General features: G+C 39.7%; 1 protein-coding gene across 1 annotated transcript in view; it reads left to right on the top strand.

Moving 5' to 3' along the window:
- MAGI1 (membrane associated guanylate kinase, WW and PDZ domain containing 1) overlaps positions 1–26206 on the top strand; it is a 576983-nt gene that overhangs the window by 452320 nt on the left and 98457 nt on the right. Inside the window, exons 3-5 of the mRNA XM_081805817.1 lie at positions 1171–1290; positions 14863–15069; positions 22637–22838. Coding sequence (XP_081661943.1) covers positions 1171–1290; positions 14863–15069; positions 22637–22838 — 529 coding nt within the window. The remainder of the gene's footprint in view (positions 1–1170; positions 1291–14862; positions 15070–22636; positions 22839–26206) is intronic.

Below are 26206 nucleotides of genomic sequence, written 5' to 3'. Positions count from 1 at the left end.
TAAGTTCCTAGGAATACAGAAAAATCCCTGCTTATTATACAGGAAAATATCAACTTTAGAATACCGCAGGTAAACGGTGCCTTGCAAAATGAGTTAAGTTGATCATATCACCTAACTTGAATGTAAAAGCAGAAATCCGGTATTTTGCTCTTTTTTTGGTCTTTTCTAGTATTTGACAGAGGTTCCTAGTACACACTACATAATTGCTTCTTGGTTTGTCTTCTTTTCTCGGTTTGTGTGTAAATCACATTCCTTCCACATTGCTTCTACAGTTTTGGTTGAGATGAGGCTAAAATGATAGGTCTAGAGCCTCGCACCTGAGCTGGGTGACTCGAATCCTCTAGAGACCCTCTGTTGTTCATAAGAAGAATTGTTGTATTTATTAGTCATGGACAGAATGACCATATTCAAGGGGAGAATTTTCTAGCAAATTCAGTGCCCCTTCTCTCCCATCAGAACTTACAGGTGGCCTCTTTTCATCGAACATATTAATTACATGGACAGGAGCAGCATTTTAATCCCTGGGAGATATCCAACCACCGATCTTGGGCAATTGCATTTCTCTAGTGATGTGTTTATGCAGTGGATGTCATTTTCTTCAAAGGGCTTATTACATTGGAACTTGCCGGATATACTTCGGAACACAGGAATCTTGAGGCCGGTGTTAAAAATATAAACCCCTTAGGCTGTGAGCTTAAGGTGGATAACTTTTTAGTATCTACTGGAGTCCTAGAAGCTGCTGATTGTGCATGTTGTCCGTCTAAAATCCAGTTTGCCTTTTTCATTCAGTGCATTTTAAGAAGTGATAAAAACTCATCCCAGGCTACCCAGCTGTGCTCAGTTTGCTCTTTCTCCCATTCGAAGATCCCAAGCACGAGCAGGTGGACGTGAGGATGCTGTGCTGTTAGAAAGAAGTTGTCAGCAGGGAGCCTGCCTCTCTCTCTCCCTCTGCTTGTGCTCTCTCTGTCAAATAAATAAAATCTTAAAAAAAAAAAAAAGACTTAAAAAAAAAAAAAGAAGTTGTCTTTCTTAGGTCCCTGTCTGGGCAGATGGGTTGGCACGCTTAGGCACTCCAGCCTACAAAACAGGTTATTGTAATTACAACCGAATGGGGAGCTTCCTGTTTTCATTGACTGATGGTGTCTTGTGTATTTGTCTTGTCGGCTGCAGGCACAACCCGATCTCCCAGAGAAGGAGAAGTGCCTGGCGTGGACTATAACTTTCTGACTGTGAAGGAGTTCTTGGACCTCGAGCAGAGCGGGACCCTTCTGGAAGTCGGCACCTATGAAGGTGAGCGTTATCTGTGTGAGGGTGGTGAGCCTGCCTCTCTCCTGGGCACATCAGAGGATCGGGAGCCATCCAGGCTAGAGTGTTTTGTGAACTAGTGAAGTCTAATCAACTATAGGAGATTCACCTTAATATGATAGATAAAATATATGGAGTAAGACTTTGTGGAGCTCTTTAAAAATAGTTGCGGGCTTTTTTTTTCTTCAAGAGGTTTGTCCTTTATTAATTGAAGACTGTGTGTGTGTGTATTGTTGTTGTCGTTGTTTAATATGGGCTTGCATGGTATTAGAAAGAAGAGGGGAAAGAATCATGGTCAATCACAAAATGTGACTTTACAAGTGTTGTTTTAATCTTGAAGGAATAGAATGTCATTTCTTTTTACCACTAATCGATTTTTAATGTATTTTTGGAGTAGATAATACATGTATATGGCTCATGAAGCAAAATATCTCAAAAGTATTAAATAAGTAATCTCTTTCATATACCTATCTTTATCTGCCTAATTTCAATTTCTCCTTTCTCTCCATATTACATCCTGTTCCGTTAGAGTTTGATTACCCTTCTGAAATTTCTTTATGTAAATACAAGGACACATGTGCCACGTGTGTATATAAACATATGTGTTCTCTGCATGTGTTCTTATTTCTTCCCTATTTTATACAAAAGGTAGTATACAATACATGCTGTTTGGTACCTTGGTCTTTTAACGGTATGTCTTACAGTTCTTTGCAGTTTTAGTAATAGAGCACTTACTGTTTTGTTTTTTAAATGGCTGTGTAATCTCTTTGTATCAGCATAGCCATGATTTATTTAACTAGTTCCCTTTGGATAAATATTTTTAAAATCTCAAAACACTACAGCATTGAATAACATGGGCATAAATCATTTCACACAGGCGAAAATATGTCTGTAGGACAAGATCCCACAGATGGGATAGCAAGGTCAAAGCCAAATGTAGGGAAAAAAATTCAAAGTACGTTTTCTGAAAACAATATTGTAGCTAGATTGCTCTTTTGAGGATTATAATTTGAGACAGAAGAGCATAATATGATACTATTAACTAGGTCAGATTATTAACTTGGTCAAATTATTATGTGTATGTCTTTACAGTCTTTTAAAATTTGGATTTATTTGGTGATCACAGGGGCATTGCAAGAGTAGACTTAAAAACAAAACATAGGTACAATGTAGACTCTTATTTTATTAGGGATATTATAGCTTTGATATGATAATAACCCCTGTTCCAGGCAGTGGCTAACAGTTAAGTAACGGTCATGGATCTTAGGTATGCTGATCATGGTTTGATATTCTTTGGAGAGGGTGCAGGGGAAGAGCATTATCTTTGTACCTACAGCTCATTTCCAAATTGTGAAAATACACTGGGTTGTGTTCAGATGTAAATCAAATTTCTGATTGTGAATTCAAGAGTATTTCCCTTGAGTACATTGCTAATTATCAATTGTCTCAGTTTCCTTGAAGTGTTGTGATATGACTGGTGGTTGGGGAAATGGGAGGGGGTCTGAGAAAACCCAAAGCAAGGATAATTCACTAAAGCCTAGGAGTGAGGTGAGGGAAGGAGGCTAAGTGGATGTACCAGGAGCTTCTTCAAGGTTGTCTTGCAAATGTGAATCTAGTTAAAAACTCAAGTGGCCCAGAATAGGGCAAATGTGAATCATCTTTCATTTTCAGAAAGTGAATTGTCCTTATATGAAATCCATTGTTATGCCCATCTGGGAGCTTGAATCCCCTAATGTAAAAAACAACAACAACAACAAACTTCCATTTGCATTTTTGGGAAGGTTGAGGGTGGGAGTGGTTGTGCAATGCAAAACGGCATGTGTTGGATTGGAAGAACAAAGCATGTGGTATAGACAACAACTTGTCTGGGAAACAAGGAAGATAAACTCATTTTCTCCAGTTGTTTATACTACAAATGACATATAGGTGGAGTCACTTTGTTTCCCATTTAATGGTATCGCTTTGGCAGAGGTAACTATTATCATGGAATTTTCAGATGTGTTTGCTGAGACCAAGAAGCATTTAGGAACATGTTCAAGGTTGTATGGCTGGTGCTGGAATGCTGGAGCCCAGAACCAAACCCAGCTCAGTTTGACTTTCAGAGCCTCACATTCTTGCCCAAAAAACCCAAGAAGAATATCCTGGATGTAATTAAAAAGTTGTAGAAATAACTCATCCGTACTTTCACCTAACTTCGTGGTGGGTAGCAACAGGGAAACGTTTTTCAGAGAGTGCCTGATCGTCTCATATAAAACTGTCTTTCTGTGAATGTTGCTCCGTTGTTTTGGAGTTGAAATTTTCTCATGGCCAGCATTAATCCATTCCATTTTTCAGCCATTTGATTGTTCAGTGTTTGTCAGCCTTTGACCTTTTAGCTGTATAATTTCCCTACCATAGGAGACAGTTCATACTTTTTTGGAACGCACTGAAGTGTATTATGTCGACTCTTAGAAGCTGGAAGCAAAATGGAACTTTTATTAAATGCCAGATACTGTCACAGGAATAGGGCTGGATAGATCTTTAGAGAACTTCCTCTGTCCTTGCCTCCCTTGGACAGGCCCCGACCGCAGCTGTCTATTGGACACTAACAAGCGTGCAGGCCGGGCTACCGCCCTGCTTGAGATGGAACCTCAGCCCCTCTGCTGTGGAGCTGTGTGCCCTCTGGCAAGTTGCTTAATGCTCCGTGTCTCCATTTTCCCTTTGGTAAAATGAGGATAATAATAGTGCTTCCTCATAGGTAGGATTAAATGAGACAATAATTGGAAAGGGCTGAGCACAGTGTCTGACACATGTAAGCTCTCAATCAGCGTTAGCTCTTACATTTACACACACAACTGATCTGAAATTGCCACGCTGGTGGATTCCCTCCCCCTTCTACTAGTCAGTAAACCAGTGCATTTGCCAGTAAAACATCTTTATTTACTTCCCAGGTACTCACCGTCTTTTTTCCTGCTCACATTTTTGTCTCTTGGCCTGTCCTAGTTCCAGAGAGGAAAAATCTAGCATAAGGACACAAAACACTCTTTTTTTTTTAAGCTTATTAATTTTTTTTAGTAATCTCTACAGCCACTGTGGGGCTCATACTCATGACCCTGAGATGAAGAGTCGCGTGCTCCGAGTGAGCCAGCCAGGCGCCCCCACAGCACACTCTTTAATGCAAGCCACTTTGATCATTCTGAGTAAAAGTAATAAATGTACATGATGGAATCCTTACTATAGTGAAGAATGTAAACATGTTTAAGTCCAAGTTGCTTCCCTTCCTCCCCATAGGGAACCACAGTGAAAGGATCTAGTGCAGAGATTCAGAAAATGTACACACACAGGGCATGCGCCTGTGGACTCTCGTTCATTTCCCTCTATTCTTGCCCTTCCAACTTCACGTGTCTTGGAAATCTTTCCATATTACCCCATGCAGTTCTATCTTGCTCTTTTAAAATGCTGTGAAGTATCCCAGTGTATGCTGACCAGTCCCCTGCAGGTGGACATTTAGGATGTTACCCGCCCCCCATCCCCATTTTTGGTGCTTTGTAAACATGGCAGCAGTGAGCATCCCTGCACAGATATCTTGCTAACACTGTTCTGAATATGGCTATACCATAAGTTTCCAGCGGTGCGGTGTTCCAGCAAGCCCATCTACACATACACAGTTCAATTCAGCAAGTATTTATTGAGCATTCGCTTTGCATCGGATGTTGTTCCGTAGCATGAGGCGTAATGTACAGGACAGAAAACCAAAGCAGCTCTGCATTTGAAGATGCTTACACTTTTTAGTTATTCATTTTTGCCAGCACTTGTCCAGCATGCACTGTGTGCTGGATGCTCTTCAAAGTATGTTATAGGCAGCTGCTCACTTAACTACCCACCAATCCTATGAGGTAGGTACAGTTGATTCCCCATTTTACAGAAGAAGAGCATGAGGCCCAGAGAGGCCAGTCATCTTTTCTAAGTTCACATGGTGAGCCAGGAATAGAATTGGGATCCCAACCCCGGGCTGCCTGGCCCCATAGTCTGTCCTCTGCAGCCCCTCAGTGTTGTGAAGCAAATTAAACAGTTTCAAGAGAAGTGATGTGTGTTCTGAGAAGGGAAATAGGGTGCTCCAGAAGCATACCTCAAGGGCACTACATCTCATCTCCCATCAGAGGAGATCCCTTGTGGAAGTGACAGTCAGAGGACCTCATGGTTTCAAGTGAGAGACTCAGGGACAGTGCTTGAGTTTGGAAGTCAGCACCAGCCCCGAGGTCTGAATCCAAAGAGAGCAAGTGGGATGAATCGAGAGAAGGTCAGAACATTGGTTCTAGAGAAGGAGGGACAAAGAGCCATGCCCTGTTTCCTTTAGAACTAGTGCAATGCAATAGAACTTCCTTCAGTGATGGAAATGTTCAGTATTCTGAGCTGCCCAACATGGCAGTCACTAGCCGCATGTGGTTATTGTGACTGAGAAACTGACTTAAATTTAGTTTAATTTAAATTTAATTTAAACTAATTTAACTTTAAATAGTCACAGGTATCTGGTGGCTGCCATGTTTTACAGCGCAGCTCTAGAATGAAAGCTTCTGCAGGGAAGGGTGAGCACCTACTCGAGAAGAGCCCTCCCTTCTCACTCAGCTGACTTCAGAGAGCTAAGCACATGTTTAAGAGTTAAGCTCCTTTAAAAAGGATAATTTCGAATCCTCCCAAAGAGCATGTTACTGCAGAGCAGGGGTGATCTTCTTTTGTGGATACATTTAGTGACGTGTGAAATGGCAGACAAGTAGAATGAAGCAATAAAACCTCAGGGCCGGGAAAAAAAAAAAAAAAACACCTCAGGGCCGGGTAACTGTCAATATATGTTTGGGGTTTAAGAGTTGCAGGGTTGTGGGATTTTAAAGCTGGAAATGATACAGAACTGAGATCCAGGGAGAGACTGGTCTAAGACACTAAAAAGAATTGGGACAAAGCCTGGCCAAAAGCCCGTCACCCAAGTCATGTCACAGGCAGGACTGATATGCCAGTATTTCCCATTCTGCTCCCTGGAAATGGATACCTCTTTTGTAGACTGTATGACTAGTTTGTTTCTTCAGTTGTTTATTCATCAAAAATAAAATGCTTAGCAAAATCACATATGATCATTGCCCTCCTCGATCATATAGTGCACAAGGCGCAGCATTCAAATAATCACAGAAATAAGTGTACAGTTGTGAGTGTGCTGGGGTCTATAGAGGAGACTATAGGTTGGGGAGATTTGATCTTTGTGGGGTTGGGAAAAGCTTTTCCTGTAGAAGTAATAATTGGAGTGAGCTGTAGTAGTTGAGCTGGAGTTAGATTGCTAGATTTAACAAATAAAAAAATAGAACATCTAGTTTTACATTTTATCTGGCAACCCTAGATGGAGTTAGCTTTGGACTGTGGTGGTGGTGTTAGTGAATAAGTTGACTGAATCTTTAGATATTTATATGATTAAAAAGCTGGACTTGGTAATATGTCAGTTATCGTAAGAAGGAGGTAGAAGATGCAAGTGATGGTAGTCCTCCTAAGATGACTCATAGTTTCTGTCTTACATAACTGGGTAGACGCTTGTACCATTTGCTGAGATAAAAAAAACTTTGGAAAAGGTTGTGTTTGGTGGCGGGGCTAGGGGCTGCATGATGAAACTTTCCATGTGCCACCAGCTGTAATGCCAAGAGTTGCATATACTCCAACAGAGTAGAGGCCCTATCTGTCTATATAAGGAATCTAACTGTTGTCCCTCACGAAGCGTAGAAGTTATTAGTGGATCTCATAATTGATCTCTGCTTCACAATTTGAACCAACTCCTCATTCTGTCATTAGATAGATTTGACATCAAGGCCAAGAAAACAGAAATAAATGTCTTTCCTCCTTGGCTCAACTTCCTAATTGTGGCAATGAACAAATTCATTTGATGCGGTGCTTAAAATAAATCAACTGCACCATCTCTCTCTGCCTTGATTTTCTTTCTTTCTTTTTTTTTTCTTGTTGACATTTTCACTCAGCGAGACATGTTGCTGCTTCAGTCAGCCCTTGGGACTTCTCTAAGAGAGAGTTTACAAGGGATGAACTGTTCAGTGGGGGTGGTTCCAAACATGCCTGTTTTACAAATGCCTCTGGGTAGAAGAGGCTGATTATACACTTTAAGCATTGCAAAGATTTTCCCCCAGCATGGAAGTATGGTGCCACTGTGACATTTCAAAATCGAGTTATGGGTTGCATATTTCTGCATGTCAATGAGAGAGAGAGGGATGTCGGCATTCAATAATGTTATTGTTTTGCTTCCTAGAAGGTCTACAAGAAAGCACCTGCCAAGGGTATACTTTTTGGGGACACAGAGATAAAGCAGGGGTGAAGAGAGTTCTTGTTTGTCATTGAGGAAAACGAGACGTCTGGAGTCCTGTTCTTTGGCAGGCCTTGGAAGCCGTCTGTTGTGATAAGCTCTGTTGGCAGACTCCACCATGGAATGTTCTCTGTTGATAATGAAAGTAACCAAAGGGAATCTGTACTGCAATTGGCCGTTCCTCTGCATATGAAGATGAAGAGGCTGGTGCTACGGTAGTTTTGCTTCATTCCCTACTTAGAGATCCTCAGAGATCCTGGAGTTGACAACATAGATGTTGGGAACAGACAAATGTGTGTGTAAATGCCAGTCATCATTTACACATTGTGTGAATCTCGTCTTCATCTGAAAATGGTAATACTGATGTCTTTTTTTCCATAGGATTATTAATAAAGATTAGCGTAAGTGAATGTATGGGTAGTGACATGGTAGGTGCACAATAAAGGTAAATTTTGGTCAATGTTGTTCTTTAAGTATGCATTTTGATACCAAGACCCTCTTCTATATTTTAGAGCGTATATTGGCCTCCAGTGGTAGGTGCCACTTAAGACTGCTAGGGTTCATTACATGCTAACATTGTTCCAAGCACAAGGGTGAGTACTTTGTACACAGTATCTAATTTCATCTACACACAAAAAAACCTGCTAGATGAGTACTGTTCTTATCTTTATACCATGAGAACTGAGGCTGCAGAGAGAGAAGTCCCTTATCTTGCCCAGGGTCACAAAACTATTAAATTACATTACCCTCTTCGGTCTTATATTCAGAGCCAAATGGCAGTGGCAAGAACAAACATCTCATTATAGATCAGTGGCTTATTGTCATTCTTTGCGTGCAAATCATGGTTCCGTAGGGTGGAGCAGGTAAGACAGGGAAGAGTAAAAAGAAAATGATGGGCGTTTTTACGAATGATACCTTCATGTGCTGAGCAAGCAAGTGGAAAATGAAATAGTGCGGATCTGAGGTCATTGAGATGTGATTGATGGACTGGGAAGAGGCTGCTGTAAGTCATGCTATTAAAAACCAGATCCACAATAGAGGTGTAGAGGAGCATCCCAGCCTGGCATTCCTGTGTGCTGTCTCTACTTGTGTATTGACTCATTCTCAAAGAATTCCTAATGACAGGATGTGCCGGCCCTACATCTGGAGGGCCTGGAGATGCAGTGGTGTATAAGAGCAGATGTGGTCCCTGCTCTCGTGGCGCTTGTGGTCTAGAGGTAAAGACAGATACTGGTGAATTCAACCATATGATAATTACAACAGAGGGCATTGGGAAGGAGAGGTACATGGTTCCCTGAGAGGACACTTAAGGGCAGCTTTGATCTAGTTGGGGGGTGGGGAGGGGTGTCAGGGATACAGTCTCTGAGGACGAGTGGGTGGTAATGGCATGACCCTGAGGTTAGGCAAAAACAGATATGCTGGATGTCTGTGGCCTTATGTACTCTATGTACATCTGAGTTTTACACATAAAAAGAGTAAGACTTTTTTATCCTACCACACCCCCAAAGAATCAAACCTATTTTTGCTCCTTTGGGGGTGATATTGCCCCATTGAAGGCATATACTATAGATTTCCATTGATAGTCACTACCATCCTGTTCTGCTTATTTTCAAAAGCATGTTCTGTAGGAAGAGGACAGACAAGTGCCCCTGCCCCCACCCACCTCCCACACAGAATTACACACTGGGGGCCAAAGAACCTGAGTGCTACTTACCCTGGATCAGCCAATGACTCTTAAGTCTGGCATTTCTGCTACTCTTGGCCTCCGTGTTCCTCATCTACTAAAGATGAATGGTTTTCTCTGACCTGGCTCCCTCTGCTATCTATGCAGAGTATGGTCCAGTGCCCCTTGAGTCCTTCCTAGAAATTCAGAATCTCAGGCCCTTCCCTGACCCACTGAACCAGAATCTCCATGCAATAGAACTTTATGGTTTGCGTGAAATTTAAGAAAACGGGTGTATACCACACAGAGCATTTTGTGAAGATCATGGTTTAGTCCCCTTTTTACATCTTATTTCTGGTGTCTAGCATAGTGCCTGGCCAAAAAAAAAGGGGGGGGGGTTCTCTGTAGGGAAGTGAATGAATACTAAACTTGTACAAAGTGAAAGGCCATATAGATTTGATTCATTCTGGCTTAAAACTCAGGGTTACGGTCCTCCTTAAATATTTTATCAGCCTCTAAAAATTGATTTGCAGTCCCCATTAATTTTTAAACGCATGTCAGAAAATATTTTCTTAGGTTTGGTCATGGCCAAAGATTGTGCCTGTTAATTAAGGCTAGCAGCGGCTTCTTCTTCTGTCTTCCCCTTGCCCTCTCCTCCCTCCCCAGCCACCATCCCTGTTAAGTTTTATGGTAGAGCCAGTTTTGAAAATAGCAAGACACACACACATTCCCACTTGGGAGGGAACCTGGCCACCTCGGGAAGTGTGTTTTGGCTAACGTGGAGTCCATAGGACAGCCGGGCTCATGTCTCCTAGAAACTGTGAAGCCTGCCAGGTGATAACCCAAATTAATTTTTTAAACACTTATAATTCTTCATATTATTTTTATTTAATACCATGAAGTGATCCACGTATTCCTCACAGGCAGGCTCTTGCACATACCCTCTGTAAGTTTGCACTCTGCCGTGGCTAGGCATGGCCCGATGCTGACCAGCGTGGAAACTTAATAAGGCAGAGAGTTTGCCAGCAGTGGGGGAGTTGTAAGGGACATGCCCAGGGGCCGGCCAGCTAGATTTGGAAAGCGAAGAGGGCGGGTTGAGGCAGTGGAACCCGTGGTGACTGGCCCATGGCAAGTGCACCACCCATCTTGCCCATCCTGTGGTGAAGACAACATGGGATTTCAGCATAACCCCATCCACACAAGTCAGGGCACCCAAACCACATTCACCCAGAATCCCATCCCTAAGACCAATCTGTGAGTTACTGAGGCTGTTTGGAAGGTTTAGGTTTTCTTCCTTCCTTCCTGTGCCCAAGTCCCTTTGTATGTCCATGCTTTCACATTGCAGCAGCCTTAGAGGGGCTCTTCTTGACTGGGGCCAAGGTGTTGGCCTGGTAAGGACATGGACACACCAAGGGTAGGAGAACAGCTTCTATGCAGACATCCTTAATTCAGCGAGTGTGTTTCAGGTGAACTGGTTGTGGTCACACACTTGTCATCAACATTGCCTGGAAGAGACAGAATCCAAGCGACCAGCACTTACAGTTTGTCATGCAGCACTTCTCAGTATATCCAGATTTTAATCAGAAACACTCCATTTTTCTATGTTAGTAATGCAAATGATTTTTTAGAATACAGAGGGGAAAAAAACAGATCTGTGAAGGAAAGGTGAACCTTCTGTAGTTAGAGAACTACTAGAAATAAGCTTTTCTGTAGCATTTGCAGGCAATATGGGAAATAAGAAATGCTGGAGGGATTTGAATAATTACACCATTTCCCATTTATAACCCCTTATAATTTACAGGGTACCTTCCAGAAAGTTACGTAATTTGATCTTCACAATAATCCTGTGTTGTCACTAGTGTCACTCGGGCTGTCATTTCTGTCTCACAGAGGAAGTATTAGACCAAGGGTAAAAACCTTGCCCAAGGTTCTTTGGTCATTGGCAGGCTCTGTTGCTTGTTCCTTTACAAGAGTAAAGGAAGAGTATTCAGTTATCTTGTGGCTAGTACCTCAGACACATTGTCTCAATCCTTCCAACATGGTGGAATGAGCTCATTTGAAAGATTAGAAACAGAAACTGTCAACTAAGTAGCATTTATCAAGGCTCAGTGTTAGTGGCACATTTTAGTATGGGTGAAAGGCTTTCAATGGACCATCTCATTTTATCCTCAAAACAGGTGCTCTAGATAGAAATGAAGCATTCAGGAGATGAAAGGGAAAAATGAAGGGGGGGAAATCAGAGGGGGAGATGAACCATGAGGGACTATGGACTCTGAGAAACAAACTGAAGGTTTCAGAGGGAAGGGGTGGGAGGGATGGCTTAGCCGGTGATGGGTATTAAGGAGGGCAATATTGCAATGAGCGCTGGATGTTATACACAAACAATGAAGCATGGAACACTACATCAAAAACGAAGTACTGTATGGTGATTAACATAAAATAAATAAAAATGCTGAATATTAAAAAAAAAAAGAAATGAGGTATTCTTAGAATCCCAGTTTTACAGAAGAGGACAAAGAGGGTTTGTTTGTTTGTTTGTTTAATGGTTAGATGCCTAGGATCCCAGAGCCAGTTAGGATTTGAAGCCCAAACTGTCTCTTTACCACTTTGGTGTGCTGGGTACTGTTCATGCCTGTATGTTAGGTTAACCGGAATGAGATTGCTGATACACAGCAGTTTGTCTTCTACAATAGCCATTGAGTAAGGTTCAGCCTAATAATATGTACTTTTTTTGTCTCCAGTCAATCTTAAACTAATTTTCAGAAACGGTAAACAACTATGAATAAGTGGATTGTTTGGGGGAGTTTATAGTTGCATTGAGAAATCTGCTAATCATTTAACTTAAGAAAGATTCCGAACTTGAAAACTGAGGAAAATCCATACATATTTGTCAAATTTAAGTAGAACTTTTCTTTTCCAAACATTTATTTTTGTTATAAACTGAGGATATCTAGGTTTTAATTGATTTTCAAGTGACAGCAGTTTCCTGAATATTGCTTTGGTTTAATGGCACTGAAATTGAATGAAAATGCTTGTATAATTATAAAATTATGAATAAAGGGACCCATCCTTTGGTCCCATATTTCAGTGGAGGAGTCTTACGTAGACATTGGTCTTTAACTTCCAACTCAAAAATACACATGAGATTCTTTGGTGGATTTGTGATCAGAAGGAGTTAGAATTAAATTCATTAGAGTTTGTCTCTGTTTTTTTTTTTTCTCTGTGAAGATGATTTTTTAAATAGTTAGCTGTTTTACTTACCTAAACCTCATTAATGGTCTTCAGTTCATGAACAAGTCAACGCTGTGGACTCCTTTCAACTTCAACAAAGACATGGGATGTCCTAGATGAAACCTCGGTAGAAATGCAGGAAGAGTCTTGGATCGTACGTGTGCTAATTCTTCCTTGCAACACATGTTAACCTCTAAACACATACATGGGATGCCTTTCTTCAAGTTGGCAATAGTCAGCACCTGTGCCTTTTAAGTTAGAAACCTGACAAGTTTTTTGAAGAAATTGATACCATCATCTTCTGTGAAAGAACTATGATGATTGAGTTGAGTACAAGCTTCCAAAATGTGTTTTGTAGGTTTTGTTTGGGTGTCTTCAAATCAAACATGGTACCCATTAGTCTACAGCAGGTTTTAACTTGTGTTGTCAGTTTCCCTGCTGACACACACTATCATGCCACTGTCAAAGAAAGTGGGTGTGTATATTCATAAGTGTGGTGGTTCAAAAAGTATTTTAAAGAAATAATATTAATAAAAAAATTTTAATTATAAAACAATAATGTGTCTCATGCAGAGCAACGTGTTACTGTCTCCTTTTGCTTTTGTGCTTGTGTAATACAGGGTGTATTTTGTGTAATTATGTACTGAAGTTAGACAGTGGGGTGAGTCCTTGGGAAAAAACAGTGTGTACAGGATTTGTTATTATGTATAAATTCTACTTCACTAAGCAAAGAATTACAAACGTTGCTTAGGATTTATTGAAGGACTCTGTAATTTATCTTTCTGGCCTTCCTTTAGAAGATGTGTGATGGTGAATAGATTAGTGGCATTCTAGTGCTGATGTTTTTTATCATGTAGTCACTGCATATTATTGTTTATAAGCTATATTTTTCAAACTTCGGCTGTTCATGAATCACCTTTATGGTTTTGTCCATATCTGAACATGTTATCTATTATTTATGTGAAATATATTCTTTAAAATAACTTATTTTTAGGGCGCCTGGGTGGCTCAGTTGGTTAAGCGACTGCCTTCGGCTCAGGTCATGATCCTGGAGTCCCGGGATCGAGTCCCGCATCGGGCTCCCTGCTCAGCAGGGGGTCTGCTTCTCCTCTGACCCTCTTCCCTCTTGTGCTGTCTCTCACTCTCTCTCAAATAAATAAAATCTTTAAAAAAAAAAAAATAACTTATTTTTAACTTAAGTTTTCAAAAGGAAACTTTATTCACTGCTGTTACTATTATTTATTCATTTAATTACTTTTTATTATACCTTTTAAAATTTTAAAAAGTCGCTTTAAAAATGTATTGCTGGGGCACCTGGGTGGCTCAGTTGGTTAAGCGACTGCCTTCGGCTCAGGTCATGATCCTGGAGTCCCGGGATCGAGTCCCACATCGGGCTCCCTGCTCAGCGGGGAGTCTGCTTCTCCCTCTGACCCTCCTCCCTCTCATGCTCTCTGTCTCTCATTGTCTTTCTCGCAAATAAATAAAATCTTAAAAAAAAATAAAAAAAATAAAAAAATAAAAATGTATTGCTTTTTCACTTAATTTTAAAAGTAAACCTTATGTTACTACCATAACTTAGTAGCTAGATTTTTTTTTAGTCCACATTAAAAATATACACACTTATTAAAATAAAATAATAAAATGTAAAAATCCCTCCAGGTACTGCTCAGAATCACTTAGCGTACTGAGTCAAATGTTGGGAAAAGTGGCTAAAAGTAAAATGGACATTTCTTAAAAGAGTGGTCACCGGGCTACCATTGACACAGTTTTCTGTTAAAACTTGGCAAGGGTTTGCTCCCACCCCACATGGCCCTGAGAGTCAAGCCTGCCATTCAGTTAAAGAGGCGCCACGTGGTGTTCACCAACCTCCTTTTTTAATAGTGCCCTGGTTCCCTCTTATGGAGTCCACTTATTAAGGAAAGGTGACCTTGACTTTGTAGGCATGTAAGGGTGCTGGCAGTAATGAATTTTTTATTTTCTCTGAAGCTAACTCTAAATTGGATTCAGCATTATATAAAAAGGTGACCAATTGAATTTCAAATGTAATGAGGATGAAGTTTTGCTATTCAGTACGGCCGGCTTTGTTTTTAGCCCTAGTAGTAGGTTCTTCGCAACTAAACAATGCAGCTTTCCTCCTGACTTCTGAAATCACCATGTCTAGCTGGGTAGGAACAACATCTCTTGTAACCTATTCCAGAAATGAAATACAGTGTGTTCTGGTTTTCTAGTTAAAAAAAAAAATTTTTTAATGTGCTGAGAGATTCGGATGTGAAGTCTTGGGGAAAAAAAAAGGTATTTTTTCTAAAACATGCAAATTTGTCTCTCCATCACCTAGGAAACTATTATGGGACACCCAAACCTCCTAGCCAGCCAGTCAGTGGGAAAGTGATCACGACGGATGCCTTGCAAAGCCTTCAATCTGGCTCCAAGCAGTCGACCCCAAAGCGAACCAAGTCCTACAATGATATGCAAAATGCTGGCATAGTCCATGCAGAGAATGAGGAGGAGGATGACGTTCCTGAAATGAACAGCAGCTTTACAGGTAAAGACCAGACCACCTTCCCCCTTGATGGCCTCGGGGGGAAGGGGTGGTGCGAGGCTTTTGCAGAGAGTGAAGAGAAGGTGTCTATTCTCAAAAACTATTCGGAAGGGTTGACACAATTCAAACTGACCACTCAAGACTTGGGGAAGAGGTGGTCTTTTCCCTAATCTATTTTTCATGCTTCTTTGCAGGACTATTTTAACTTTGCCAACATATCTTAAAGGGGCTAGAGGGAGATGTCTGTACAAGGGAATCAAGAATAATCAGCATTGTTTCCTTCTCTTCAAAATATGTATTAAGAATATTTGTATTTTGTTCATTTATTTCTTGGTCTTGACACTGCTCCATAATTATGCCTGATGGCTTATAAAGAGAAATATGAGAATTTGTTTAACAGTTTAATTTCCATTGATGCTGTATGGAAGGCTAGCAGCATCCTTTTATCTCCTACCTTTGTGAGTAGAGATTATAATGGAACTGTATACTGTGTTCAGTTAACTTGTGCAATTTTTCCATTTGCCTCCAAATGGAGAAAGATGGAAAAATAATAAATACTTGATTATATCTTACATATGTATTCTATATTATATATCATACATTACTCATTGCATTATACACTTATTTTTTTTTTAAAGATTTTATTTATTTGACAGAGAGAGAGACAGCGAGAGAGGGAATACAGGCATGGGGAGTGGGAGAGGGCAAAGCTTAGGTATACTGTATCTTATGAGGGGATCTTCAAGGACAGTGCCTCTGGGTGAGACTATTGCAGGCTGGGTCTTGCACAATTCTTAGGGGCACCTTTCACAGAGGTTATGATGTATATTTCTTGAGTTAATGTAGTGACCCAGAACTGTTCAAAAATATTTTTCACTTTATAGTAACTCAAGATGTAGCAACTGTATAAGACATGAGTCACTCCAGTTTATAATATGGTGACTTTGAAGAAGGCTTGTTTCTCCTATTTTACCTCTGCTTAAGTAATTTCTTCAATATTTTAGAGTATCGCTATGGAGTAGTTATGTATTTGCAGCAAATGAGATCTAACCCTCTCTTCGTGACCTTTCCTGATATCACCACACTTCAGTCATTACTTGATTAGACTCAGTTCCAATAAAGGGGAAATTAGTTAAGCTCTGTATTGAGTTAGCAAATCTAATAGAATATTTAGAAAAATGCTTGTATTAGTTGAATGCTTTCTAGAGCCCGTATAGGCCTCTCTGAAGATTTCTAATTCATTAAACCCAGAAGCCTAAAATTCTTCAAGATGACAATTAAAATAATTTTTGATGGTTTTATTGTCATAACAGTAACCCACCCCTTCTGCAAGAAGCATTGGATAAAGAAGAGAAGACCTAGTTTGTTATCCTAGCTTCTTGGTTCTCGATAGTTGTCTTATTATGAACATAATATCTAACTTCTCTCATGTGTAAAATGGCTAAGGTTAAATCATATCTAAGTTCCCCCTTCCAGCTCCAAGAACTTGATTCCACGAAAATTTCCATTTTCCAATTAGAATGGTTAGGCCAGGGGCTGACCTGTAGTTGTAATAGCTAGGAGAAATTTACCATCTTTTACATATGCATTTATTGAAAGCAGCTCATTTCATTTACTTAGAAATACTTGATTCATGTATAGTAGTCCTCACTGATATGAAAGCAAATTATGAAAAAAAAGTTAATATTTTAAAAAGTAGCTAACATTATAATGTCTTGATCTTTCAACAAATAAGGATAATGAATCATAATATAACCCAAAACATGGTTGTGGGCAATGAAGTAAGACCTTCAGAGTGATGTGCACTGAATAGTTCTGCCACGAGGACTGGATGGTCCCCAAGAAATCTGTGTGTCCTTATTTTTCCTCTATTTATTAGGTAGATTTCTTGGTATAAAGCAAGAATAAAGTAGGAATTGTTGACTATAGGTTTTAATGCTCTTCCTGTTTCTAGCTACTACAAATCTTTGTCTCTAAAAGCCACGCCTCAGAAATTCTGACCCCATTGAATACTCCCTTGAAATCCTGGCATCAAAGAAAAACTTTGGGGCCCAGGTTGTCATTGCTGAAATCAGTCTGATCATTTGTTCTGCACACACCCACACAAAAGCCAAGTGGCACCTTATTGTCTTCCTTAGCTTCCTGTCCTTAACACCAAGAAAGTCGATAGGATGCAGAGAGAAATGATCTTCAGATATACATGTGATGGGCATCCTCAGTATGTTGAGTAAGTGCCTCCTCATTTACCAAACTACAACTATGACAGCTGACAACCTGTCGTACCCTAACTCATATAAATTCTTTCAAATAATTGACACTACCCAGTCTATGATATGTGGATCAAACTAGCTGTGTCAAAGCATTTTGCTCTCTGAACCACCTTAAGTAGCAATCTACCAGCCACTTGGAGAATAGAGTGACAGTAACATAATGAAGTCTTGGCTCCTGGTTGGAAGAGTTATGATAAAGGAATGAGTTTCTTATACAAATAGAGAAACACGGTGGAGCTATTAAAAATATTCACTGGGATATTTTTAATTAACATGCTGTTGCTGCTATCTTAGCTGACTTCTGCTTTGGGTCTTTCGAAGGAGGTATGAAATGTCTAAATAACATGCCTGAATAATATTGGGAATGTCTGCAGGCAAAAGAGCAGGAGACTTGTGGCCAGAAGCATCCTGGGGAGGTGGCCACAATTCCTTCCCATCGTCCATGACTGAGGCAGGACCTGAGCAATGAAAAGTCATCCCAGATACTTCCCACAGAACTGACTGTTGAGCACAAAGCAACAGGCCAGTCGTCTACAAACTGTGCCTCAATTATGGACCTACAGGAGCCCTTGAGAATGAACACTCTTTATATGTGCTTCATGAAGGTAGAGTTACACTGCTGACCAAAGCACACAGTTACTTACACTAAATAAAAGCATTTGTGTAAGGACCTTGTTTTAGACAAATTGGAAAATCTGTAACAAACCATCACAACTAAAAAGTAGCTGGTTCATCCATTAACCCCCTCTAAGAGACATCAAATGTTATTTAATTATGTTTCGAGGCTTTTTTTTTTCTCCCAGCAGTCCCCCTATTACTGAACATGAGGTTGCTAATGCTTCTCTTCCATTAGTAAGCAATGATAAAACATTGCTTTGGAATGTCAGGAGATGATATTACTTTAAGAGCTAATGTTTCTCAGGGCTATGTGGCAGGCACTTTGCTAAGCTTTTTACACATATACGAGGGAGGTCTAATAGCTTGTCTAAGATCACAAAGCCAGTGAGTGTCAAAGCTGTCATTTCAACCCCAAAAGCTGACTTCAGAGCCCACATGCTCATCCAGTGTGCCATTTGTGTTTTAAATCAAGTTTATTAGCTCTGTGTGCAGAGATGTACCTAAATCTAAAAGTAGAGATCATGAATTATAGGCTCCAGAAATGTATTTTTGACAACAGCGTATATTCTCAGAGTCACCTTCAAAAGCCCCCAAGTATGCGTATGTGTATGTAAATGTTTGGGAGCTTCTAACTTACTATAAGTGAAAAAGTTATGTTCATTTATGGCTTACAAGTCATTTTCACATGTATCCTATAAACTACCTGGAAATGCTGAGAGCTAAGCAACCTAGGCATTACCTTCCCCATTTTACAGATGAGAACACTGAGGAACAGTGCGTGTTCCCCCACTAGACAGTGGGAGAACCAGGCTTCCTTGTTCCTCAATCAGCCTGTGTTCCAATAACCCCTTCTACCTATCCTGTTTGGATCCATTGGCAACCTTTCGTAAGAGAGTGATAGCAGTGCTCCTAAATGTTTGGTAAATCAAATGAAAGATTTTCTAAAATCAGAGCATATGTCAAAGTCAAAGCCATGATTAGGACTATGAATTTGTAAGTCTGTACTTTGTCCCAGCCTCTCATTGTTGGACTTTTCATTTTATTTGAGAGAATGAGGTTGTTTAAGGTTCTGTTGAACTGGAAAGAAGACACAGAAAGCCAAATACATCAAATTGTTTACATTAAATATCTATAGCTTTTTTTGGTTACTCAATTAGATTGGAAGAATCCTTTGACAGTGTATACACATATCAAATCATCATGATGTACACTTTAAATATCTTACAGTTTTGTCAGTTATACCTTAGTGAAGCTAAAAAAATCTTTTGATAGAAAATATCTGTAGCTTTTTATGTCAATCATACCTCAAAGCATTTTTTTAAGAAGACATGAAAAATATATAAAATAAGAAAATATTTGGATAATTTAAAATAAGGTCCAATCGCTAGAGGGATTTGCATTTTTCCTTACTTAGATATTTTGCCATTGCGCTAATATTCCCTTCCCATAGTTGAGGTTCTGGAACCCTGGCAGGGCTTTCTTCTTCTTCTTTTTTTTTTTTTTTAAGCTAAATCATTTCATATCTATGTCCCACCTATTGCCACAACCTTTTCTTGTTATATCCAGTTTCTATTAAAATGTGTTAATCGGGGTGCCTGGGTGGCTCAGTTGGTTAAGTATCTGCCTTCGGCTCAGGTCATGATCCCAGGGTCCTGGGATCAAGCCCTGCATTGGGCTCCCTGCTCAGTGGAGAGCCTGCTTCTCTCTCTCCCTCTGCTGCTCCCCCTGCTTGTGCTTTCTCTCTCTCTCGCTCTCAAATAAATAAATAAATAAAATAGTTTTTAAAAATAAAATGGGTTAATTAAAATTCTTAGGTAAAGTTATCTAATGTCATCCATTGTCCTGGTACTTCTCTAGCTCTTAAATATCGTGTTAAAAGATGATCACTGGCTCTGGTACATTTGCGTTTCCAGAAGCAGGTCCCAGTCCCGAGCACACATGATGCCCACACTGAGTGCCAGGCGCTTTGGCAAGCATTTTATGTGTCCTCAGTCCTTCAGTTCTCATGGCTTATGTGTCATTCCCATTTTACAGATGAGGAAACAGATCCTCAGAATGGTAATCAGTCTGTTCCGAAGTTACACCGCTAGAAATAGGCAAACCTATGATTTCGTCTGTGGTCTGATGTCACATGCTTCCTTTTCCTGCCAGTTTCCTGAGGGCCAGATCTGACCTGGCAACAAAGGTTAATCATAATGTTGATGAAGAAACTGATGATGATGGCAGCTAACAAATACTGTTAACTGTATGCTAGACGCTGTCCTGAGTGCTTTACTCCTGCAGTCGTCCTCACAGCCCCGTGGGCTTGCTGTGTTATCCCCATTTTATAGATGAGGAAGCCAAGGCATACTGAGGTTAAGTAAGTGTGTTGCCCACGTTAATAAAGGGTGAGACCAGGATTCAAAGTCAGGCAGTCTGGCTCCTGAGTCAGTGCTTAGAATCAGTCTCTCTCTCTTTTTTTTTTTGGTTGTGCCATATTGCTTTATTTTTTTTAAAGGAATTGTGATTGAAATATTGGGAGTTTTTGGATAAAAATAGAGATTCCTACCTTGTCTTGAAAAATCAGAGATCTGGACTCACTAGTCCACATTTCCTCAGGATGCTAATTACCTGGCACTGCGTTCCCTGCTCCACTCAGACAGGTTGTGGTCTCTCCAGTGCTCCCTCCAGACCTATCACTTGTGCCTCGGACCTGGCACGGCAGACCCAGGAGTTTGCCCCATACTCTGGCAGGAGGACAGAACCCCTCCTAGAAGCTGAAGGTTCTAGTGATTCTTTTGAGAATTCATTATCTCTGTCCTCCAAGTATGATTCTTGTACCTGAATCTCCATCACTGGGTGCTTTCAACATGTACGTTTTGGAACCTTCTCCCAAACCTATTCTCTGTAGTAGGGAGTCAGAATCAGCATGTTAGCATCTCTCCAGGTGATTGTTATGTCCACTTATAAATGTGAGAAGTGTACATTCTAACAACATCAGAAATGAATATACCTAGGCTCCTAGAGAAGTAAGGGTGACTCTTTGAAATCTTGCCAAGTTTTCAGTTTATTTTTTTATTGATCAGTAATTTCAAAATGTTTCTTCCATGTTGGCCTAATTTCCTTTTTCTCCTTCAGAATTCTAGTTGCTTTCTTAATCTGCAGTCATGGATACAAATTGTAAAACCAATTCAAATTGGCTTAAGCAAGAATTTAGAGGATCAAGCAGTTGAAGAGGCCAGGAGTACATGGAATCAGTGACTCAATTAGAGCCATTTGGTGACTTTCTCTACCTTTCCTTTCTGCTTTCCTCTGTGTAGGCTTAATTCTAAGGCAGGTCTTGCCAAGCTGTGTCAAGATAGCCACGAGCACCTACAGCATGAGAATCTGTCAGCTTAACAATTTCAGCATCAAGAGGATAATTCCAGCAAACACTTCTATGCCTGACATTCATTGGTTTGCTTTGGATCATGTGCCTGATCCGATCACAAAGGCAAGAGTGATAATGTGACTTAGAAACACCACCTGACCTAGGAGTAGGTTTAAGTCAGTCCCCATCTAGACCACCAGGACCTTGAATGGACGGATTTCCAAAGGGAGGTCTGAGAGGGGGTTCTAGGAAAAGATGGGAGAGATGCAAGGCAGCCTCTTCAATGGTGGTGGATTTTTGGTGGAGGTGCCTGTTTAGTAGGCTCAACATGTCCTCCTTCCAAATGTTGAATTACCTTCATTCTCATCTGCGTCATTGGGCGCAACTCATCAGAGAAAGAGTGGAAAACAGCCTTTTATTATTCTTCAGTCTGCTTTCAGAAATCAGAAATGTCTACAGGAGAATTACTGTGGGAGATAGAAAATAACTACAACCCCTGATTATTATTTTTTAAAGCCCCATGGAGAATGATGTTTAATATTCTTGGCCTCTATAAAAATTCAGCCAGAATGTCAACAGTGCCTTTTGTGGATACTTTGATGACATCACCTCTTGATGTTTCTAGTTAATAAGAAGGCAAGGAGATTCACGTACTTAGAGTCTTCTTTTAAGACCCAAGTCAAGTTAGTCCACCCACATGATCCTGTTCTGGGGTAACTGTCTTGGTTTTCACAGGAACATTCCCCTCAGTTTTCCAAAAGAGGCTTGCATCTGACTCACTGGTATAGCTGTGTCTATATTCTAAAGTTTTGTATACTTTCCAGTTTGATGTGTCAGCCTTTGATCTTTGCCACTGTCTACCAAAAATGTTTTAAATAATCGATCCAAAAATGGTAATGATGCCACTATATCTGTTTTCAGCATGGACTTTATTCTTGCTCTCCGATGCCCACGGAGTCATGAAACCAAATGATACCTAATAGCAAGAGTATGGCTCAGTCTGTGTTTCAGTGGCCTTATTAGGACAAGAGACTTGAGGTTTTGAGTCATGAATTTGTTTCTTCTTTGGCATTTCCAAGATTTCGAGCAATGCATTATCTGAGCATGTCTTTCTCGTCTTTCTTTCTAGGTATCATAACTGTGGTATGTCACTTGGATGTTTTCTATTGAAAGAACTTCCATCTAAATAAAATGGAATAGAGTTGATGGCCAGCAATTAGGAAAGAGTGAGGGCTTTTGAAAATATAGATGCAGACAGTAGTGAACTCCCTGGTTTGGGATATGATTGATGAGTTTCTTTTCTCTCTCTCTGTAACTCCCTGCAACTTAACAGCCGATTCTGGTGACCAAGAAGAGCACATTCTCCAAGAAGCAGCCCTACTGCCTGTGAATACTAGCATCGTCGCTGCCCCCAACACGGACGCTTCTCAGAAGTTCCCTCAATACCTACCTCTTTGTGCAGAGGATAATTTAGGTCCTCTACCTGAGAACTGGGAGATGGCCTACACCGAAAATGGAGAAGTCTATTTTATAGAGTAAAGTATACCATTCCTCCTCCCTGAACTTCCCTTCCTTTCTGTCTTCCCCCTTCCTTCCCACTCTCTAGTGGCTGCACTGGTAAATTACATCTAGAAGGACTGGTCGCGGGCTCATGGTATTCTTTTATACAATTTAACCAGCTTTGTCCAGAAAAACAATTAGCACAGCATCCTAATCATTGAGTCTGAGGAGCTTGAAGAAGCATAAGGTTAATTTCCCTATAAATAGTGGGACACTACATTTTGGTGTATATATAATGGCATAGTATATAAAGAATATATTGAGCCATTAAGAAGAGGTAAATCCTCTGCTTATTTTTTCTTAATTGGGTGGCAGGGTTTTTTTTGTTGTTGTTGTTTGTTTTGTTTTGTTTTTGGTTGTGTTTTCAGAGTTCTTCATACATTCTGGATACAGTTCCTGTATCATTTTTTTGGTTTGTGAACATTTTCCCCAAGCCTGAATTTTCTTTTCATTGTCTTGACTGTGTCTTCCAGAGTTCTTAATTTTGAAGAAGTCTGATTTATCAGTGTTGTTTTTTTTTTTTGTGGGCTGTGCTTTTAGTGTGCTGGCTGAGAAATTTTTGCTTAAATCAAAGTTATAAAGCTGTCATTTTCTGCTATTTTTGTTTTAGAAGTTTTATAGTTTACACTTAGGTCTCTGATCCATTTTAAGTTGTTGTTGTTGTTGTTTTTGTTGTTTTTTTTTAAACATGGTGCAACTACATGGATTAAAATTTGAGAATATGGAAACCACCCCCCCACACCCCCACCCTTATCTGCAGTCTCGCTTTCCATGGTTTTAGTTACTCGTGGTCACTGTGTTCTGGAAACAGATGCTTCTCCTGACATATTGTCAGATCAGTAGTAGCCTAATGCTACATCACAGTGCATATGTCAGTCACCTCGCTTCATCTCACCACATAGACATTTTATCACCTCACGCCATTACAAGAAGGGTGAGTAGATGCACTAAGGCATTTTGAGAGAGAGAAAGGACACATTCATATAATTTTTCTTATCATTTATTGTTATAATTGTTCTCTTTTAGTTATTGTTAATCTCTTACTGTGCCTAATTTATAAATTAAACTTCATCATAGGTATGTATGTATAGGAAAAGACACGGTATATGTAGGATTCAGTCCAATATACAGTTTCAGGCATCCCCTGGAGGTCTTGGAACTTAGCCCCTGTGGATAAGGGGGTATTACTCTACATGGATATGAAAAGTCTTTCAAAATTATAAGACTTATATATACTTAGTGTATATATATATATGTATATATATATATACACACATATATAATACATATTATTAAAGTTAAACATTTAATAAATAACCTTGACTAAAAATGGAAAAATATACAGTTGTAACCATTCTAAAAAATCTAAGATAATAATAATTTTTTAACGAGTAATAGTCAGTTTTTAAAATGCTGCACTTTGGCTCTATTATCAATATTTTCTGTTAAGATTTACCACAGTTTTATGTACCACTAAAAAAGAAAAACGAAAAGGCCAATTAAACTATAAAATAAATAAAAGTATAAGTAAATCTGTTATACTCAAATAAATTGAAGTTGAAAGTCTGCTCTTCAGTGAACAGTAACAAGGCAAAACTGACAAAGAAAAAAAATTAGAGAAGACACAAATTACCAGCATTAGGAATTAAACAGGGAATCACCACATTAAAGGTAATCAGAGAGTGCTGCCAACAAATCTATACACATAAATTTGACAACTTAGATAAAATGGACCAATTTCGTGAGAAGCATGAACTACCACAACTCATCCAATATGGAATAGATAATTTAACTAACTCTATAACTATTAAGGAAAATGAATTTGTCATTTAAAAACTCGTAAAAAAGAAATCTCCAGGCCCAGATGGTTTCACTGGAGAACTGCTCGAAGAATTACATTTCTAGGGGCGCCTGGGTGGCTCAGTTGGTTAAGCAACTGCCTTCGGCTCAGGTCATGATCCTGGAGTCCCGGGATCGAGTCCCGCATCCGGCTCCCTGCTCGGCGGGGAGTCTGCTTCTCCCTCTGACCCTCCTCCCTCTCATGCTCTCTGTCTCATTCTCTCTGTCTCAAATAAATAAATAAAATCTTTAAAAAAAAAAAAAATTACATTTCTACACAGTCTCCTTCTGAAAATAGAAGTAGAGGAACACTTAGCAATTATGTTTATGCAGCTATTGTTACCTTGTTACCAAAAAAACAAGGACAGTCTAAGAAGAAAGAAAACTAGAGTTGGATGCCTGGGTTGCTCAGTACGTTGAGTGTCTGACTTTTGGTTTTGGCCCAGGTCATGATCTCGGGGTCCTGGGATCGAGCCCTGCATTGGACTCCATGCTCATCTTGGAGTCTGCTGGAGGTTCCTTCCCTCTGCCTTCCCCCGCTGCCACGTACTCTCTAAATAAATAAATAAGTAAATAAATAAATAAATAAAAATCTTTAAAAAAAAAAAAAAAGAAAAGAAAAAGAATTATACACCATGACCAAGTGGGAATTATCCTGGGGATACAAGATTGGTTCAATATGTGAAAAATTCCTAAATATAATCTACCATATTAAGATACTAAAGAAAAAAACATCACATGATCGTATTCATCAATGCAGTGTTTGACACAATTCAGCACTCATTCGTGATAAAAATTCTCAGAAAAATAAGAACAGAGGGGAATTTTCTTGACTTGATAATATCTACCAAAAATGTACAGCTAACATTATACTTAGTGGTAAAAGACAAAAAAAAAAAAAATACTTTCCCTGCAAGATTAGGGACAAGTCAAGGTTGTTCGCTCTCACCACTCTTTTTTTGTTTTGTTTTGTTTTTTTAAGATTTCACTTATCTATTGGCGAGAATGTGTGGGAGGGAAAGAACAGAGGGAGCGAGACAAGCAGACTCCTCAATGAGCTTGGAGCCCTACACAGGGCTCAGTCTCACAACCCTGAGATCATGACCTGAGCTGAAACTGAGAGTCGGTTGCTTAACGAAATGAGGAGCCACCTCAGTTCCCACCTCTCTTAATCAACATGATCCTGGAAGTTCTAGCCGGGATAATAAATCAGGAAAGAGAAATAAAAGACCTACATATTGAAAAAGAAGGAATAAAACTATCCCTCAGTGCAGATTACATGAATGTACACAAGAAATGTCCGAAATTACAAAATATGTACAAAAAAAGTTCTAGAATAAGTGAGTTCAGCAAGATCACAAGATATAAGCATGCATGTATATCTATATGAACATGTGGACAACAAATTTCAAAATAAAATATAATTCACATTTACTTCCAGAAAAACACCGGTTACATGTAAATCTAACAAAACATATACAGGATGTTATATGCTACAAACTAC

This window comes from Leptonychotes weddellii, chromosome 1, assembly GCF_054177405.1.
Source record: "Leptonychotes weddellii isolate Sample4059 chromosome 1, ASM5417740v2, whole genome shotgun sequence".
NCBI classification, from domain to species: Eukaryota; Metazoa; Chordata; class Mammalia; order Carnivora; family Phocidae; genus Leptonychotes; species Leptonychotes weddellii.
Note: the sequence above shows the minus strand (reverse complement) of the source record. Positions and strands in the feature narration are given on the sequence as shown.